At 40.1% G+C, this 19,209-nt stretch overlaps 1 protein-coding gene across 2 annotated transcripts in view; it reads left to right on the top strand.

The window, feature by feature from the left end:
- The window catches only part of TLL1 (tolloid like 1), a 106,557-nt gene that overhangs the window by 49,960 nt on the left and 37,388 nt on the right, over nucleotides 1-19,209 (top strand). For both annotated transcript variants that reach the window (XM_030564889.1, XM_030564888.1), the window contains 5 exons: nucleotides 1,647-1,749; nucleotides 3,435-3,551; nucleotides 4,837-4,982; nucleotides 11,284-11,479; nucleotides 15,421-15,546. In XM_030564889.1, the coding sequence (XP_030420749.1) occupies nucleotides 1,647-1,749; nucleotides 3,435-3,551; nucleotides 4,837-4,982; nucleotides 11,284-11,479; nucleotides 15,421-15,546 (688 nt within the window). The remainder of the gene's footprint in view (nucleotides 1-1,646; nucleotides 1,750-3,434; nucleotides 3,552-4,836; nucleotides 4,983-11,283; nucleotides 11,480-15,420; nucleotides 15,547-19,209) is intronic.

The following is a 19,209-nucleotide window of genomic DNA, read 5'->3' as shown; positions in this document are numbered from 1 at the left end:
ATGAATTCTAGAAACTATTTTACAGACTAAACTTGCAATGAGTGATGCTTTATCTTCTTCTTATGCTAACTGTCTCTTAAATCTGACCTGGTTGTAAGAATCATTGTTATGTGATGGTGCTCTTGCCTTTATCCCCCTTACAAAGTATGTTAATTTCAGGATACAAAAATAAGTTCTAAGTGAAACCAGAATGTATTAACTTTGACCTTAGCAATGGATTACAGTAATATTTCTTTTAATGCTCTCAATGCTTTACATGTTTATAGCCATTATTTCACAGCAATGCCACTACTACGAGAGACTTAGCTTCACATAGGCCTGGTCCACACTACGCTGTTAAACCGATTTTAACAGCATTAAATCAATTTAATGCTGCACCTGTCCACACTACACTGCTCTTTATATCGATTTAAAGGGCTCTTTAAATCGATTTCTGTACTCCTACAAAACGAGAGGAGTAATGCTAAAATCAATATTACTATATCGATTTAGGGTTAGTGTGGACGCAAATCGACATTATTGGCCTCATTCTTTCACAGTAGCTACCCACAGTGCACCGCTCCAGAAATCGACACTAGCCTCGGACCATGGACGCACGCCACCGAATTAATGTGCCTAGTGTGGACGCGCACAATTGACTTTATAATATCTGTTTTATAAAATCTGTTTAAGCTAATTCAAATTTATCCTGTAGTGTAGACGTACCCATAGAGTGGGTCAGATTGCTAAGGCAGTGCTAGTGAGCTAGGAACAACCTTTGGCCATTGTGAATGTGTGGCCTCAATTAACTCTATTTCAGTTGAAAAGCTACAAGTTATGATAATGTAGGGTATAATAATTCTGGAGAAAATGGAATGCTCTGATGCATTATTCTGAATGCTCCTCCAGCAATGCTTGTGTCATTAACTAAAAAAATTGTGTGTGTATTTGTGGATGTGCTCAGTTCTTTTCAGTGTGAGTCAGAAACTGCAAGTTCTGAAGTTTCACGTATACACCAAATTCTGATATTGCTACGTGAAACTCTGTTATAAGTTTATTCAGATTTTGTTCGAAAAGTGACAGTGTATCCATTTTTTTTTAATGGTGTTGAGTTCAACACGGGTCATGTCATCACGCTGAATGCACACCCCATAGTTTTCGAATGTAGAGCAAGTTCTCAAAGTAGTAAGGGAAAGAGAATTGTGGTGATTTTATGTCTGTAAATGACATTTATACCCAGAGATGTTATAAATGACCCAAAGTCCTATTCACTGAATGGAACAGGGCTTGGGATGAAGTAATATCCAGTAATGTAATGTGATGATGTTAGAACAACATTTTACTGTATTATCACTTTCACATTTGGATTTCTTAGTAAAAACACTCTGGAAACTGTTAAGCTGAAGTGTTAAACCTTAAGCCTGCCAGTTTACCTTACTCAAAGATACATCAGTATCTCTTACACTTACTGTGGTATTCTCTTACACTATAGTAAATAACTTGGATGCTGCCAAAGGAGTAGCTATTTAATATCTAGGCAATTGGTGAGACTTTAAGGGTGATCACTATGACTTTGGTTTCACAGCATATTGGTTGGGCTATCTATATTCTAGTGCTAACTACAACCAAGTTAATTATATGGCATGCTATTCTACTCTGCATTGCAGATTGTTTTAAACTTTACTACAATGGATCTGTACAAGAGCAGTCTCTGCTGGTATGACTATATTGAAGTAAGAGATGGATACTGGAGAAAATCACCTCTGCTTGGTATGAAACCATTTCCCCACTCCGCTGTTGTTCAATGTATAGTTTGCATACAGAAATTGAACTCCTTGTTTTCTATTCACAATGACTTTGCAAGCCTTTGAAAAACTGCAAAATGCTCAGGAAATAAATATAAATAAATAAAATAAAATAAATAAAAACTTCAGAAAACAAACAAATACAAACAAAAAAGGAAATAAACTTTTATCTCAGTGGAGCAAGAGGTTATTAAGCAGATGCTTGAATCTGAGCATGACAAATGAGTATGTGTGTACTTAAAATAACTGCTCATGCATTATTTCTGTGTTTTAAGTATCTAGGTTGGTATAGATTTGATGATAGAACTTTAGGAATAATTTTTTGAGTAAGTAGTCAGTGGCGCATGCCCTACCAGTGTGCATAATTGGTAACTGACTTGCTGTGACTGGAACACCAGCTGTAAAGTTCTAATCATCAGCTTTGTCTCTGTAGTTTTTCTATTGTGGTTACGAGAGGAGAACTTTCAGTTTGAATAATGGACATTCAACGCATCGATATCTTCTTGCAAGTCAATAATGCAGCCCATGAGACACCCCTTTTATTAAAAAGATAGAGGTGTAGCTGGGAAGATTTGAAACTCCATCATGCCATACTGAGGTGATGGCATGCTGGGACATGTAGTATGTACAGCATGCACATCCTTTTTAAAGAAAAGGATGGGCATGGGTACTACTTGCTTCAGGTTGTATTTCAGAGTTGTTAAACTGGAAAAAAACAGAGATTATATATTTTTGGCCTTTTTTACTAATAAAATTTAGGCCAAAGTTGTTCTATGGAATTTGAGAAATATATTGAATGCTACCACAAATACAGTAGTGGTATTCATGTCCACGTGATAAAGTGCAGATCCATATGATTAATTATATATATTATGCATCTTTGTCCAGCATAATTGCAGTCTACTCGCTAATCCCATCTACTTCAAAAAGCTGTCATTTTTAAATTTAAAAAATATGTATATTGAAAACATTACAATTTTTTCTACCACAAAATTGGAATTCTTCCTCGATTTTTGCTGACATTATTCCAGTATGAGGTCTAGGATGCATAATGCTCAATTCTAGATCAGTGAAAGGTTTGAAGTATGATATTGTTTAACCCATTGTGGTTAGAAAAAGGAACATCCTCTTGCCCCCCAATGCCTCTGAGACTTTTACATGTGGTCTCATAGTACTAAAGGAGCCTGGGAATTGTGAAAAATACCACCAACAAAATTATAATAAAATCTCTCTCTCTCTACAATGTATTTTAAAGCATTTTTATTGAATTTAAATGTTCATGGTTGGAAATTATGGGGTGTGTGTGTCAGGCAACGGGGGGTCAGACAAGAATTTATTTAATGATAGTAGCTGTTGAGAATTAAAAAGTAAAAATTTATAACCATTAAACCCTGTCAACATCATATGTCAAAATGTACAAAGTAAATATTGTTAAATCAAACTCTAATAAGTTCTCTAGGAACATTTTTTCTTACTTTACCTTTCTGTACATATCTATTATCAATGGAAATATTTTGTTGATTTGTGCATTTATTGATAAAAATCAAATCCTTCCAAGCCTGTTTATAAAGATAAACCCACATGTAAGTGCTTGTAGGATTTGGTCCTGAAAGATTACATAAAGTACACTTATTCATTGATTGTTTTTAGGCAGGTTCTGTGGTGACAAACTACCAGAAGTACTCACATCTACTGACAGCAGAATGTGGATAGAGTTCCGTAGCAGCAGCAATTGGTTAGGAAAAGGTTTTGCAGCAGTTTATGAAGGCAAGTTACAATGAATATTAAAGATGACTTAATCATATGGATAACGATTAACAAGAAACACATTTATATCTTGACAAATGTGGGCATTGATAAGTTATGAAGTTAAATTAACTTCATCTGAAATTAGTTTCATACTTTTTAAGAAAACAGTTTGGTTGTTTTGGTATGGGCCATCAACTTCATAGATGTATAAGTTTGAAATTGCCAATATGATCTCATTACAGACATCATCCTTTCGAATAACATCAGTAATGGTGATCGGAAGTATATCATGCACATTTTAAAATTCTTAATTAAATGGTAATTGGAAACTCTCTTAGATTTTGAGATCTGTTCTTTAGCACATACCTACATTTCTGCACAGAGCTTACCAAACGTAGGGAAATTTCCATTTTCCTTTAGTTCAGTTGTGTTGAATCCATTTTGTTAATGACACCTTGGAAATTTAATGTGGCTATCTCTTTCTCATGGGAGGTTCTGGGAGAGGGGAGTTTTGCATATTTCTTTTTGGATGTCTTGTTTAAGAGGTAGCGTTGAAGAGAAAATGTATTTAGTGTTTTGTTCTATACTTTTAGTTCTATGCTTCCTCACCTTCCTTCACAAAATCTGGTTCTGTTCTTGCATGTTCTGTAGTTTAAGTAAATGAGAACATTAATAGACATCATCTTGAAATACAATGAAGCCCAGTTTAATACTGTTTAGTAGAAAAGAGTGCGATATAAATGGAGCCCACAGATATTTAGTATATGAGGGTAGGCCCCAATCCTGAAAACAATTATGCATTTGAGTAACCTTAGTCATGTGAGTTGTTTCACTGAAATCAAAATGTTTGTGTTTCTAGGTGCAAACCATAGTTTGTAGGTAAAGATTTATAGATGTAGAGGATGTAGTTTGTCTCAATATTCTGTTTTACTGAGGCTAATAAGCTACATATGGACATGGCTATTGATGAGAAATGTATGTTACATAACCCTAAAAGCATATAAAAAAGTGATATTATTTTATGACAATTTTAATGCCTTTTTAAGCAGTCACAGATCATAAATATCAGTGATTCCGGAGTCTTCTCCAGTGTTAAAGGTACTGCATTATTAAAAACATTAAATACTCTGTGAAATGTGCAGTAGGTTATACCACCAAGCTTGATTTCTGTAATTTGACCTTTTTAAAGTGTGTACATTTTTTGTTGTATAATTTCATCATCACACAAAATACATTGACTCAAGAAGAGGGGGAAATATCAGTCCTGAAAATATATTTAGATTGAGTTTTATGCTTTCATCAGCAATCTGTGGAGGTGAGATCCACAAAAACGAAGGCCAGATCCAGTCTCCTAATTATCCTGATGACTACAGACCAATGAAGGAATGTGTGTGGAAAATAACAGTGTCAGAGAACTACAATGTCGGATTAACCTTTCAGGCATTTGAGGTAAAGCCATTTAACTGATTCAGCAAACCATCTAGTGGATAACTGACAGTGCCATTTAAGAGAATCCTCATTAAACCAATGAAGAAACAAAGAATTCTCTCCTCTTCCCTCCCCCTCCTAAAAAAAAAAGTCTACTGCTGAAGTTTACTTTCCTTGGGACCTTTCCTGTTGCAGAAATTTTCAAGAAGATTAAAGGGGTTTTACATTATCTGTGCTATTTGAATTGGAATGTTTTAAATACTGACAATAGTTTCTTTTGACAAATGTATAATCCTGTTTCGCAAGACTGCTTTAGGATTCTATTAAATAATAGAGCTGTTATTTCTTTTCTCAGTCTAATTGTTAAAAAAATGAATACCTTTCTGGAAAGAAAGCACTATTTTCTGTTTTTATTATGCAGAAACAAGTACTGTATTTTTTAAAAAGCCAAACTCTTAAAATGGTTTAAAAGCCCATATTTTTTCAAATTTAACATATCTTTAGTTGATCTCCATAAACATTTTTATTGACTGGTACAGGCCAGCAAACTTGTCCCTAACACGGGCAATTGATATTTCATACAACTCATTATACATAATATAAGTGCTGGTTTGAAGTTCACAGCTAAGTTTAGTAATACTTGTTCTGTCTACTTTTTTTGTTCAAATATTTCAGTAGCGTATGAATTTAGGAACCATGGCTCAGCCTAAGGCTTGCGTTTAGGTGATTTAATTACAGTTTTGGTTCCACTGCAATTCACATTTCCCACAGGCTATTTTAGGTGGCTCCCAGCCTATTGTGCTGGCTTTTGTGGACTGCATTCTTCAGTCCCTGTCTCTCTTCATACATTTTATAGGGAGCTTAGATGACTAACTCAGGTTTCGTGGATCTCAGTAGTATTTTTTTTATTTCCTATCTGCCTAAAAGTGACTCTTAGCATCGCAGTGGCCAAGTCCCTTTGTGCATCTGGGAAAAGGCGTCTGCCTCTTTCATTTCTGTTGTTCCTGGTCTTGCAACCCTTAAGTGATGTACCACCCTTGAAAATCAATGGGAGTTCTGGCATGGAATTATCAAAAGATCAGGCCTCTGTGGCCAAATTTACAATTAGTAATGACCATATATTATAAATATTAGAAAAAACTTTTATAGGTGTTACCTGCAGTCTCTTATCTTTTTGTCAGTTAAATTAATGCCTCATACCACATAAGGCAGGAGACTCTTCCCCTGCCCAAGGATCATTTTGAATGCTAGTTAGGTTTTCACTGTCCTGGCTTAGAGTTGAAAATTGTTTTAAATGGACAGTATTTTTAGTAATTCTGTAGTTCTTAATAATACCTTTCTATATCAAAATACAGAGAGTCTGTTTTAATGGATCAGGATTGATTAGGATAGCTGTATGAAATCTGATGTTAAACAAGATTACTTTGTTTAATGGACGAGGAATGCCTTTCCTGCAATAGCTATACTAACAAAATATAGAGCAGTGGTTCTGATTTTTATTACTACCTGTGAGGAATCAGTTTGTCTTCTCTGAAATAGCAAAAAAACAAAACAAACAAACAAAAAAAAACAGATTATCCCTTTGCTGCATATAAACGAAACAAGCAATGTCCAACTTTAAGAAGCCACTCATAGCTTGATTTCACTCCTTCTTTCAAGAAATTTTGCTTCACCTTCTCTTGTGCTGAAAACTCAAGAGACAGCAAGTGTTTGGAAAAGATTTCAAAGAAATAGATAAAATGAAAAAAAGAAATGCAGTCAATATTGGATATACTTGTGGCTGAACTGTAATCCACTCCCCCCAAATGTATTAATTCATGAGTATTAAGGGTTTATTGTAGGCAAAGTATGTATCTGTCAAATAAAAATATGGAATGTTCAGTTGCTAATGACAAAAGATATCAGTATCCTTAAATAGATAACAGTACTGTAGCAAAATGATCTCAAATATGAGGTCAAGTATGTCACTTTATTTCTATATACTTGATGCATTGCCCAGCAAAACAGAAAAGTGATTTTAAAATCAGAAGTCCCTGTGTCCAAAAATAGTAAAGTGCAGACAGGAGTTATTACGGTATGTTTGTGAGAAAATTGTTTGTCCTTTGAAAGGTATTTTTATGTTTCATAAATTCTGATTGCACACAATGCAATGAAATAACTTTATAAATAACCTCCAGTCTATAATTAAACCCCCAGAAAAGCCAAGAACTTCAGACTTTATCAGTGAGTCATCTTGTTTTGCCTGCTGTGGGCATTGCAGCTTCTGCAGAGTGTAGGATTACCTGCTCTTCTTTAACTCACTGATAGAGGAATTGTACTATGTGATGTTTAGGCAGAGCAGCATAAATATTAGCATCATTAACTCCACTTAATCAGTCTCTCTCAATCTCTCTGAATCTCTCCAGCAGGAGATGTTCCATGTTGTATAAATAATTATTCATTGGGTCAGAAGAGAGAGTGACTTTATTGCCCAGTGGTAGGGCACTCACTTGCAATATGGGAGTCCCAAGTTGCTAGTCCAAATCATGCAGATTTGAACCTGAATTTTCCACATCCACACCCTACCACTAGGCTATTGACTGTTCTAGGGCTGAAAATTAAATTCTGAGAAACTGTCTGAGACAGTAAAAATTTTGAAAATAAGAATCCAAACTGTTCTGCCAGTGATGTTACCTTCAGATGGGGAAGGAAAGTTGGAGTTCTGTGCATCTCTACTTTTTACTTCTCCACTTGCCACACACTGTATAAACATTAAATGTGAGAAAGCTTAACTGGACTTGAGCTGTGGGTCATAAAGATGAGGCCTGCTTTTCTCACCAAACCATTAGATCTGATGAGAGCCCTCTTCTAACTCACCTTGTGAGACACTGTTCGGGCATGAGAGGAAGAGATAATATAGAACAGGTTGGTTTAGGAGGATGGGGCAGTGTCCTGCCAAGTTCCCACCTGTCGTAATCTCTTTTGGACCATATCCAACCACTTTCTCTGGGTCCCCACGGCCACTTGAAGCAGACTCACCTGGAGACTCCATTCCAGCCACTGCTGCTGCCTCCATCAAGGGGGTTTCTCTGGCTTTCCTTCATCCTCATTCTGTCATGGTGCCCTGACTTTCTTCAGGAGCCTTCAGCTGCTGATGCTACCAACACAACTACATTTTTTTGCTGTAAAAATTAAAATGTTTTATTTATTGACTAACAATTTGCATATTCTTCACCCACATGTAATTTGAAAGAATGACATTTTAGCACTCCAATAAACAAGGTTTATGGGCCCAATCTGAACTCAGTGGGAGTCATTCCATTACTTTAAATAGGTGTTGGATCAAACTCTATACGGGGAAACACAGCAGACTTTTGTAGTTTAGCATAGCAGGTCTTTGCACAGCAGCGCTGCCAGATAACGCAACACCATAATGTCCTAAAATATGAGACTCAGATAAGGAAAACACAGTTCAAATCAGTTCTTTTTATTTGTTGCTAAAGGGTTTTAAAGTTACTTATTACTTGTCCAAATACACTATATTTATCTTCTGTTTATATTTCAGTTTGTAACTACTTAATCTCTAAAGATTATTAGTATTGGAATCACTTGCAGTGATATTGAACTAAAAATAAATTAATCTAGTCAAATTATCACCTTACTTGAATGTTTAGTGTAAATCAATAGCTCTTTATAAGTTGGTTGATTTTTATAGTCTTAGATGTTCAGCAACTTACCACTGCCCAAAATAGATTTTTATCTTTCTTCCTCTGCCAAAAATGAAAGGTGATGCTCAGAAAGGAAACTCTAGTGTTTTACTTCAGTGGGAGCTGGGCACATGTAATTTAGAGCTGAATTTGGCCCATAAAAATATTTTCCAAACTCCCCTATAGAGTGGAACAATGTTCCTCTATAATAGAAAGAAAAATGAATTTCTGAATGACTTATGCTCCTGTAAAAATGAACTGTGGACAAAAAATAATACGGTTAGACCCTTTATTGATTTTAATGGGCTTTGGAGCAGGCCGATAGCACTACGTCTGAATGTAATAGCTTTTTACTCTATTACTGTTAATATAATAATGCTAACAGAATTGCATATTATAATTGTTAACATTAAAAAGTTCTCAATTTAATAACTTAAAAAAAATTGGAATGCGAAGTACATTTAAAATTTACCCTCTAAACCTCTGAAAAACTGGTGCTCAGATAGACGCATGCATGACCACAACATTAGCTGTGCATGTGAAACTCTTATTGAAGTCAGTACAGTGATTATTGTGCCCCAGGTTATGATATTTCTTACTCACCATCCTAACTCTGGTTCTGATGCTACCCATGATCAAAATGCCTTGATGGATCTCTGTAATTAATTAAGGCCCTGAACTTGGAAACACATAAGCCCCTATAGCATTACTTCTGTGAGTAGTCCCACTCATTTCTATGGGACTGCTTGCACCGGGAAAGTTACATATATGTTTAAGTGTATGCAGTATTGGAGACTTAGATTAGAAAATAGACAAGTTTTGTAGAAGAGGGACAAAATTTGTTCTTTTTTTAAAAAAATGAAATAAATAAAACTGAGTATGTTAGGATTTCTGATTCTTTTATGCTAAGCAAAAGCGTCTTAGTTCTGTTCATAATACACAGTAGATATAGTGTTTCACCAACCAAATGAATGAACAGCAAAACAGTCATAGAATATATTAATAGGTTTAATTCCATATTATAAAAAATCAACTTGGGGATGAGATTTAGTTTGTTTGTATTTTTTTTAAAAGGGTGGTTCTGTTAATAGATTTGATTCGAGCTTTCTCTTTAACTAAGAAATCTCCTTTTAAAACAGAAATCTTGCTGTTTGTTTGTATAACAAGCTTTCTCAGAAGATACAATTTTATTCTCTTGGATTTAGTTAATTTAGGCAGGCTTCCATGTACCTGTATTCCATAATTCTGAACCCATAGGGTAATCCTAAAGTAAAGCATCCGTAAGAGTTCTGGCTGCATTAGTGAGAGATTGTGTGTGTGTGTTTCTCTCTCTCTCTGGGAGTCTATCTACAGTTCCTAAGATATAAGATCATAAGGCTTTATCTCCAGGTCCTGCTGCTGCTTTAGTCTCTGCTGCAACTCCCACTCTGACAGGTGCTCTACACAATACTAGGTAGAGAGTGTGAGGCACTCTAACCTAAGACATAAACAAAATTGTGTCTATGGTCTGAGGTCTTCTGGCAGGATGTGTGGATGAGATGTTCTACCCACATATTTCTAGTCCTACTAGAAATTATAAGGCAAAAGTTCAGTCAGTTGCCTGCAGGGCCGGCTCCAGGCACCAGCTCAGCAAGCAGGTCCTTGGGGCGGCCAAGGGGAGGGGCGGCACGTTGAGCTCTTCGGCGGCAATTTGGTGGCAAGTCCCTTGGTCCCTCTCAGATGGAAGGACCTGCTGCCGAATTGCCACCAAAGAAGAAAGTGGCACGTTGGAGGAGGCGCCAATTGCGATCGAGGATTTTTATTTTTTTTTTTTTTTTTTGCTGCTTGGGGCAGCAAAAACCCAGGACCCAGCCCTGGCTTCCTGGAAGAGTAAAGAGAGGTTACCTGAAATCAGAAGTCTCTCAAGTGAAACAGGAAACTTAACAGCTTCAGAGATGTAATGATGACATTTTAAGTGTCATTACTATTAATTATTTCACTAATCACCATTTTAGCAGCAATGTGGGTAATTCCAGTCTGCCTCTCATGCTCTCTAGGTGCCTAAAACTCTATTCACTGCCAGCACGTCTAGCTTCCAACCTCAAATTCTAGAATGTAGTTATGCAGGGTGAATACAGTAATGCAGAATTTTGCACTACATTGAAAATGAAGGGACAGCATAAAATAAATTGAATTTAATATCAAATTAAATAACACAAAAATAATACTTTCCTGATTATAGTTCATTTTTATATTCAATTCAATAAAATTTAAATTTCCTTATTTTTCAAAAACTGCCACTGAATCGCTAGTCTTCTGCACTAGATTATGCAGAAACCAGGTCTTCAACAGAATTTAGATGAAGCTTATTGTGGAGTACATGGGGCCTTGTTTTGTAGCTATTTAGATTTTTTGCAATTAAGCTATTGTATCTTATCAACATCTCAATGGATTTTGCTTCTGTTCGTGAAAGTGAGTGTAGCAACACAGAGACCTATAAAGAATGTTTCTTTTTTCTCCCATCAGTTGTTATACTCTATGACTATAGATATGGCCTTCCAAAGGAAAGAACATGTTCTATTCCACTTAACATAAAGGAACTTTATTTAGTTATGTGTTAGTCCATAGTTAAACAGAGCACTGTTGTATATTTACAGATCGAAAGACATGACAACTGTGCCTATGACTACTTAGAAGTCCGAGATGGAACCAGTGAAAATAGTCGTTTGATTGGCCATTTCTGTGGCTATGATAAGCCAGAAGATATTAGATCTACCTCTAATACCCTGTGGATGAAGTTTGTTTCTGATGGAACAGTTAACAAAGCAGGGTTTGCTGCTAACTTTTTTAAAGGTATGTATTATATGGGGATTGAATCTCATATAGTATTGGAATATAGAAGAATTACAATGTTTGTCTGCTCTGTTACAAAGAACATTAAGAATATAATATTGGTAGAATACAAAATTAATATTATTTTAGTTTCTGTTCTGATTGGAGTTGAGGGGCCTGATTTTCCGCTATCTTTTACTACCTCTTTTTTATTCAGTCATCAGTATCTAGGCAAACTAGGTGTAAAATGTTAACCGATCAAAATGGCAGTGTTTTTACACTCACTTTGCACACATGTAAATGACTGCCCAAGGCAGAAGGGGGTGAAAAATCAAACCCAGTCTGTCTTTCTAATTTCTTCAAATGATTGGATGAATTTTGATAAAGATGTAATCACTTCTGTTAAACATGTTTAGAGGAATATTATGTTGGCACGTCTATAAAAAATAATTGAAAGAATAAAATTCTAATAGGAATGGTATTGTCTGAGAGGTTCATTATTATGAATGTTTGTGCTTTCTCTTAAATAGAAAATTTATCATTCTTTCTAGTTGCTTAAGGCTATGTTTTCACTTAATTATCCACCACTAGCAGGGGCAAGGGCATACAGGTGAGCTGTGGGCAGAGCTCAAGAAGCATATTTTGACTTTCATAGAATCTCAGGGTTGGTAGGGACCTCAGGAGGTCAGCTAGTCCAACCCCCTGTTCAAAGCAGGACCAATCCCCAGACAAATTTTTTCCTCAGATCCCTAAATGGCCTCCTCAAGGATTGAACTCACAACCCTGGGTTTAGCAGGCCAATGCTCAAACCACTGATCTATCCATCCCCCCTCAGAAACTTTGAGGGCTTGTCTACATCAGAAAGGTGCAGCGCTGTTGAGGGAGTTACAGCGCTGCAACTTTGAAGGTGTACACATCTGCAGGGCACCACCAGCGCTGCAACTCCCTGTTTGCAGCGCTGGCCGTACTCCCGTTTTGTCTCGGGTGTAGAGGATCCAGCGCTGGTGATCCAGCGCTGGTAATCCAATGTAGACACTTACCAGCGCTTTTCTTGACCTCCGTGGAAGGAGGAAGCCTCTGGTAATCAAGCTGGTCTCTTTTCCCGGTTTGCTCTCTCGTTCCCGGAACCCCGAGCAAGCAGGTCTCCTTCCCTGCGGTTTGCTGGGTGGCTCCGGGAACGCGAGAGCAAACCGCGGCAAAGCTGGTCTCCTTTCCCGGTTTGCTCTCGCGTTCCCGGAACCCCGAGCAAGCAGGTCTCCTTCCCTGCGGTTTGCAGGGTGGTTCGGGGAACGCGAGAGCAAACCGCGGCGAAGCTGGTCTCCTTTCCCGGTTTGCTCTCGCGTTCCTGGAACCCCGAGCAAGCAGGTCTCCTTCCCTGCGGTTTGCAGGGTGGCTCCGGGAACGTGAGAGCAAACCGCGGCGAAGCTGGTCTCCTTTCCCGGTTTGCTCTCTCGTTCCCGGAACCCCGAGCAAGCAGGTCTCCTTCCCTGCGGTTTGCTGGGTGGCTCTGGGAACGCGAGAGCAAACCGCGGCGAAGCTGGTCTCCTTTCCCGGTTTGCTCTCGCGTTCCCCGAACCCCGAGCAAGCAGGTCTCCTTCCCTGCGGTTTGCAGGGTGGTTCGGGGAACGCGAGAGCAAACCGCGGCAAAGCTGGTCTCCTTTCCCGGTTTGCTCTCGCGTTCCCGGAACCCCGAGCAAGCAGGTCTCCTTCCCTGCGGTTTGCAGGGTGGTTCGGGGAATGCGAGAGCAAACCGCGGCGAAGCTGGTCTCCTTTCCCGGTTTGCTCTCTCGTTCCCGGAACCCCGAGCAAGCAGGTCTCCTTCCCTGCGGTTTGCTGGGTGGCTCCGGGAACGCGAGAGCAAACCGCGGCGAAGCTGGTCTCCTTTCCCGGTTTGCTCTCTCGTTCCCGGAACCCCGAGCAAGCAGGTCTCCTTCCCTGCGGTTTGCTGGGTGGCTCCGGGAACGCGAGAGCAAACCGCGGCGAAGCTGGTCTCCTTTCCCGGTTTGCTCTCACGTTCCCCGAACCCCGAGCAAGCAGGTCTCCTTCCCTGCGGTTTGCAGGGTGGTTCGGGAACGCGAGAGCAAACCGCGGCGAAGCTGGTCTCCTTTCCCGGTTTGTTCTCTCGTTCCCGGAACCCCGAGCAAGCAGGTCTCCTTCCCTGCGGTTTGCAGGGTGGCTCCGGGAACGCGAGAGCAAACCGCGGCGAAGCTGGTCTCCTTTCCCGGTTTGCTCTCTCGTTCCCGGAACCCCGAGCAAGCAGGTCTCCTTCCCTGCGGTTTGCTGGGTGGCTCCGGGAACGCGAGAGCAAACCGCGGCGAAGCTGGTCTCCTTTCCCGGTTTGCTCTCTCGTTCCCGGAACCCCGAGCAAGCAGGTCTCCTTCCCTGCGGTTTGCTGGGTGGCTCCGGGAACGCGAGAGCAAACCGCGGCGAAGCTGGTCTCCTTTCCCGGTTTACTCTCGCGTTCCCCGAACCCCGAGCAAGCAGGTCTCCTTCCCTGCGGTTTGCAGGGTGGTTCGGGGAACGCGAGAGCAAACCGCGGCGAAGCTGGTCTCCTTTCCCGGTTTGTTCTCTCGTTCCCGGAACCCCGAGCAAGCAGGTCTCCTTCCCTGCGGTTTGCTGGGTGGCTCCGGGAACGCGAGAGCAAACCGCGGCAAAGCTGGTCTCCTTTCCCGGTTTGCTCTCTCGGTCCCGGAACCCCGAGCAAACAGGTCTCCTTCCCTGCGGTTTGCTGGGTGGTTCGGGGAACGCGAGAGCAAACCGCGGCGAAGCTGGTCTCCTTTCCCGGTTTGCTCTCGCGTTCCCGGAACCCCCCTTGAAGCCGCCCAACAGCGCTGCAGTGTGGCCACATCTAACACCACTTGCAGCGCTGGTTGCTGTAAGTGTGGCCACTCTGCAGCGCTGGCCCTATACAGCTGTACTAATACAGCTGTAACAACCAGCGCTGCAAAATTTTAGATGTAGACATGGCCTGAGAGTCACAATTTGCCTTTCAGTCTCCTCATTGCTCCAGGGAGGAAATGAACTGCAGCAGGGCTAGTGCTTGGTGTAGTATTATCTCTTGTCATGCCAGTGCTTTCACAGTCACTACATTAATGTGATGGAGCACGAAGCTAAGGCTCCATCCAGTCCTCCCTGTATTTATTATTATTAATAATAGTAATGATGATGCTGATGCCTGTGCGCACAGGGTATGGATGTAGAAGCTGTGTGGACCCGGATTCCCTCTGGAACCCAGGTAACCTACTCTCCCTTATTCTCCTGCCCAGCCACAAAGGGCTAGCGATGATCTAGCCCTTACCATCAGTTTTCACTCCGTACAGGTGTGGGAGAGGAGAAAATAATTGTCAGATTATTATTATGACAAATGAGAATATTCTTCATATTTGCCACTGTGCAAGGAAATGATATATACTACATCTCAGGCATATTTGAGCATGAATATTATGAGCATGTTTCATGGCTAGCAGAGATAATTCTGTATTTCATTTTTTCGGATGCATCTTGTTTCCTTTAATATCAGTAGAATGAAAACTGGGATTTGAGGATTCTGTTAATCTGGTTTTGAGTATGAATTCAGGATAACGTACGAATTCATTCTGTTGGAGATAAAAGTGCCCTTCAGGTGACCCTTCTGAAGATTTCCAGTCATTCTCTCAGTACTTTACTCAACCTTTAGACTGCTGCTGCCTAAATTATATGCTGGCCACAAAGTGCTTATAAATTAGGTCTGTATCTGTCAGTTGCTATTGTAGTGGAAAAGAAGAACATACATTTTATTTACCCAGTTTCAGGTCTTTAAGATTTTAAAAATGCTCCAGTCAGTAGAGTTGATGTGCTATATAGACAAGTTCAATGGCATGCACACCACTTGCTGCAGATAATATCAATCTGTTCAACAATTAGAAATGAGGAAGGTAAAAACTTTTAATTAATGCCTTTTCTATTCTTTTATGTCTTCATAGAGGAAGATGAATGTGCCAAACCTGACAAGGGGGGCTGTGAACAGCGGTGTGTGAATACCTTGGGCAGTTATCAGTGTGCTTGTGATCCTGGCTATGAACTTGGACCTGACAAAAAGAGTTGTGAAGGTATAGTAAGCTGGTAATTTAAAGAACTTCTAAAACGTATAAGGTGTGCCATTTTATAAAGCCATTTTTTGCATACTAAAGCATATGCATTAGTGAATATAGGTACTGTCATGCAGCTTGAAAAATATCCTCCACTGTACAATGTCTGTCTGTAATAGTCTTATTCATTTAGTATTAATTACTAATTTATCCTGTTTGAGTCCTATTGTTAGTCAAATAGAAAATTATGTACAGTAGAACCTTGTTAATTGACTCTTCACTGATCCATACACTACATAACTTGCCTTCAGAAAAGAGCATTTTCTCTGTGTGTATTAGGAAGGATTTAACAGCATAGCTACACACTGAAATCTCATATTTCAAAGACTTCATTATTCTTATAAAATTATCTGACATAAGTTTACTACATACATAAATATACATTGCTACAACGTATTGTAATTAAAACTAAGCTTCACTTGTCAAATGAATGAAATACTGGTTTGTGATATGTTATCCTTGCTTCTATAACTACATTTGTTCACTTGGTCCCTCATTTGCCAAAATTTAATGATTTGCAATGGGTTTCTACTGTTATTTTAAAGTGTCCTTTTATTTATCATTTCATTTTAAAAAGTCATGTTTGAAATATAATCTATCAACGCTTTTTGTGAAAAGCAAGGAAACTAGATTTAATAATAATCTGAAGAAATCAAAAAGGCCCTTAAATGGAAGATATTGCAAAACTAGGATTGGGTTAAGATATCTCTTTGCCCATAACATTGAATATATGCACACTAAATGAAGCCTAGTGCTTTGGTCATTAAAATAGTGATAATCATATGCTAATTCACAAATACTAGTAAATTTAGACATGAGACATTTTAGACCATCCTTATTTAATCTATTTTGCCTAAGTATTGTAAGTGGTCTGAGATCATTGCCTAGTGATGTGGTTCTCTTTAGATGGAGTTAATAGGTATTATCTCTGAATTCTATGATATTGTGGAATTAAACTAGATTTATGACAGTAACATTCATTATTTATTTTGTATTTAGCTTCCTTGAGCTTTATTTTAAAGATAGTATTAGAAAAGTATGAGACATTCTCAATATGCATAGCTCATTGACATGATGAGTACTATAGCTCATAAGACGCCATCATGGTTTTTTGTTTCAAATTCCTCAACATACACATGAAAAATACCCTATATTCCAAATACTCATTATGACATGGGATATCTGGTTCCAGGATCCTGCATGGAGATGCAGGGCTTGTCTGCTGATTCATACTGGAAGCCAGAACAGCTGTATCCTAATCCAATTGTAAAAAAGTGGGGGTTTTCGTCTGGGTGCCTATCTCAATCAGTAAAGACTAGGGAAGTGTAGAGGGTCTTGCAGAAAACTCCCTAAAACAGACAGTTCAGGAGAAACTACCTTCCATTGCTCCCATACAGAACCGGGAGCAGCTCTGATGAGAGCTGGAAGCATTCTTAAGAGCTGCTGTCCCTTCCCTGGTGTACCTGCTGAACAGCTTCCCCTCTGGCTATATTTCAGAGAAGGTAGGAGACTAACTCTGGCTACTCCATTGCCTCCTTCCTGATACAGTCACTCAGGGTAATCCAGGAGAGGGAAAAGAAAGGAGAACTTGAGGATGAACAGCCACTTGTGTGACAGATTTTCATTACCAGTGGAGATTTGCCTCCACATGGGACCCCAAGGGAGGGATTCCCTGGAGTGTGACACTTGCAGCTCCCCTCATTCTTGTCCCACCCCAGGTTAGAGCAGTTTAGGGATTTGTCTAACTTGTGCCAACTGACCATGCTCCCCAAGGCTCTCTAAACCAGATAAAAATAACCAGAGTGCAGTATGTTCCAGCCAACAGCCAGCTTTCAACGCACCTTCTGCACCACTAGGAGCTGAATTGCTGGTTCTATACCCCCATGCTGGGTGGGGGAGTAGGTATAGGTGGTTTCAGGTCCCATAGCAATGCCTGAGTTTCACAAATGGAGTGAAGCAGGGTAAAGAATCTGCCTCCAAAATATTGCTTGTGCCCTTTACTTGACTTTTTTGAAATAGGAGTTTGACCCTCAGGCTGAAAAGTTAGTCGCTCCTTCCTATTTGTGCTGTATGTTTGGTCATATGGTACACTTCTGGAGCCTGATTGGATGACCGAATTTTTTGAACAGGAGAATAATGAATGACTAATACAGTTAGCAGAATTCTTCTGAAAAAAGGTGAAGCAATGAAACTTTCTGTATTCACTATATTTTAGAAACACCTGATGACTGTGTAAATATTTGTGAATAAAATAGTATGAACCCCATAAATAAGAGAGCATAGAATAAATTTGGATAATTTATTCCCAAATATATTCTGATTTTTTCATCATATTATTTGAACAGCTGTATTTTAAACAAAAGTAACCTTTGTACATGAGTAATTCCTGGGCACCGTAGAATCATAGAAGATTAGGGTTGGAAGAGACCTCAGGAGGTCATCTAGTACAACCCCCTGCTGAAAGCAGGACCAACCCCAACTAAATCATCCCAGCCAGGGCTTTGTCAAGCCTGACCTTAAAAACCTCTAAGGATGGAGATTCCACCACCTCCCTAGGTAACCCATTCCAGTGCTTCACCGCCCTCCTAGTGAAATAGCGTTTCCTAATATCCAACTTAGACTTCCCCGCTCTGCCACTTGAGACCATTGCTCCTTGTTCTGTCATCTGCCACCACTGAGAACGGTCTAGTTCCATCCTCTTTGAAACCCCACTTCAGGTAGTTGAAAGCTGCTATCAATTCACTCCTCACTCTTCTTTTCTGCAGACTAAATCAGGGCTGCCCAGAGGATTCAGGGGGCTTGGGGTCCCCACTGCCGAATTTCTGCTGAAGACCCAGCACTTTGGCGGTGGGTCCTGGGGCAGAAGGACCCCCTGCTGCAGGTCTTTGGGGCACTTCGGTGGCAGGTCCTGGAGTGGAAGACCCTCCGCCACCGAATTGCCGCCGAAGACCCGGAGCGGAAGAAGTTCCGGGGGCCCGGGCCCCACAAGAGTTTTCTGGGGCCCAAAAAACTCTCGTGGGGGCCCCTGTGGGGCCCGGGGCCTGGGGAAAATTGTCCCACTTGCCCCACCTCTGGGTGGTCCTGGTCCAGTTTCCTCAGCCTCTCCTCATAAATCATCTGCCCCAGCCCCATAATCATTGCTCTTGCCCTTTGCTGGACTCTCTCCAATTTGTCCACATTCTTTCTATAGTGAGGGGCCCAAAACTTGATGCAATATCCAGATGTGGCCACTCCATTGCCGAATAGAGGAAAATAATCACTTCCCTTGATCTGCTGGCAATACTACTAATGCAGCCCAACATGCAGTTAGCCTTCTTGGCAACAAGGGCACACTGTTGACTCATATCTAGCTTCTTGTCCACTGTATTTCCCAGGTCCTTTTCTGCAGAAAAGGCTTAGCCAGTTGGTCCCCAGCCTGTGCAATGCATGGTATTCTTATGTCCTAAGTGCAGTATTCTGCACTTGTCCTTGTTGAACCTCATCAGATTTCTTTGGGCCCAATCCTCCAGTTTGTCTAGGTCACTCTGTACCCTATCCCTACCCTCCAGTGTATTTACCTCTCCCTCCACATTAGCGTCATCCGCGAACTTACTGAGGGTGCAATCCATCCCATCATCCAGATCA

The sequence above is a fragment of the Gopherus evgoodei genome, chromosome 5, assembly GCF_007399415.2.
Source record: "Gopherus evgoodei ecotype Sinaloan lineage chromosome 5, rGopEvg1_v1.p, whole genome shotgun sequence".
NCBI lineage: Eukaryota > Metazoa > Chordata > Testudines > Testudinidae > Gopherus > Gopherus evgoodei.
Note: the sequence above shows the minus strand (reverse complement) of the source record. Positions and strands in the feature narration are given on the sequence as shown.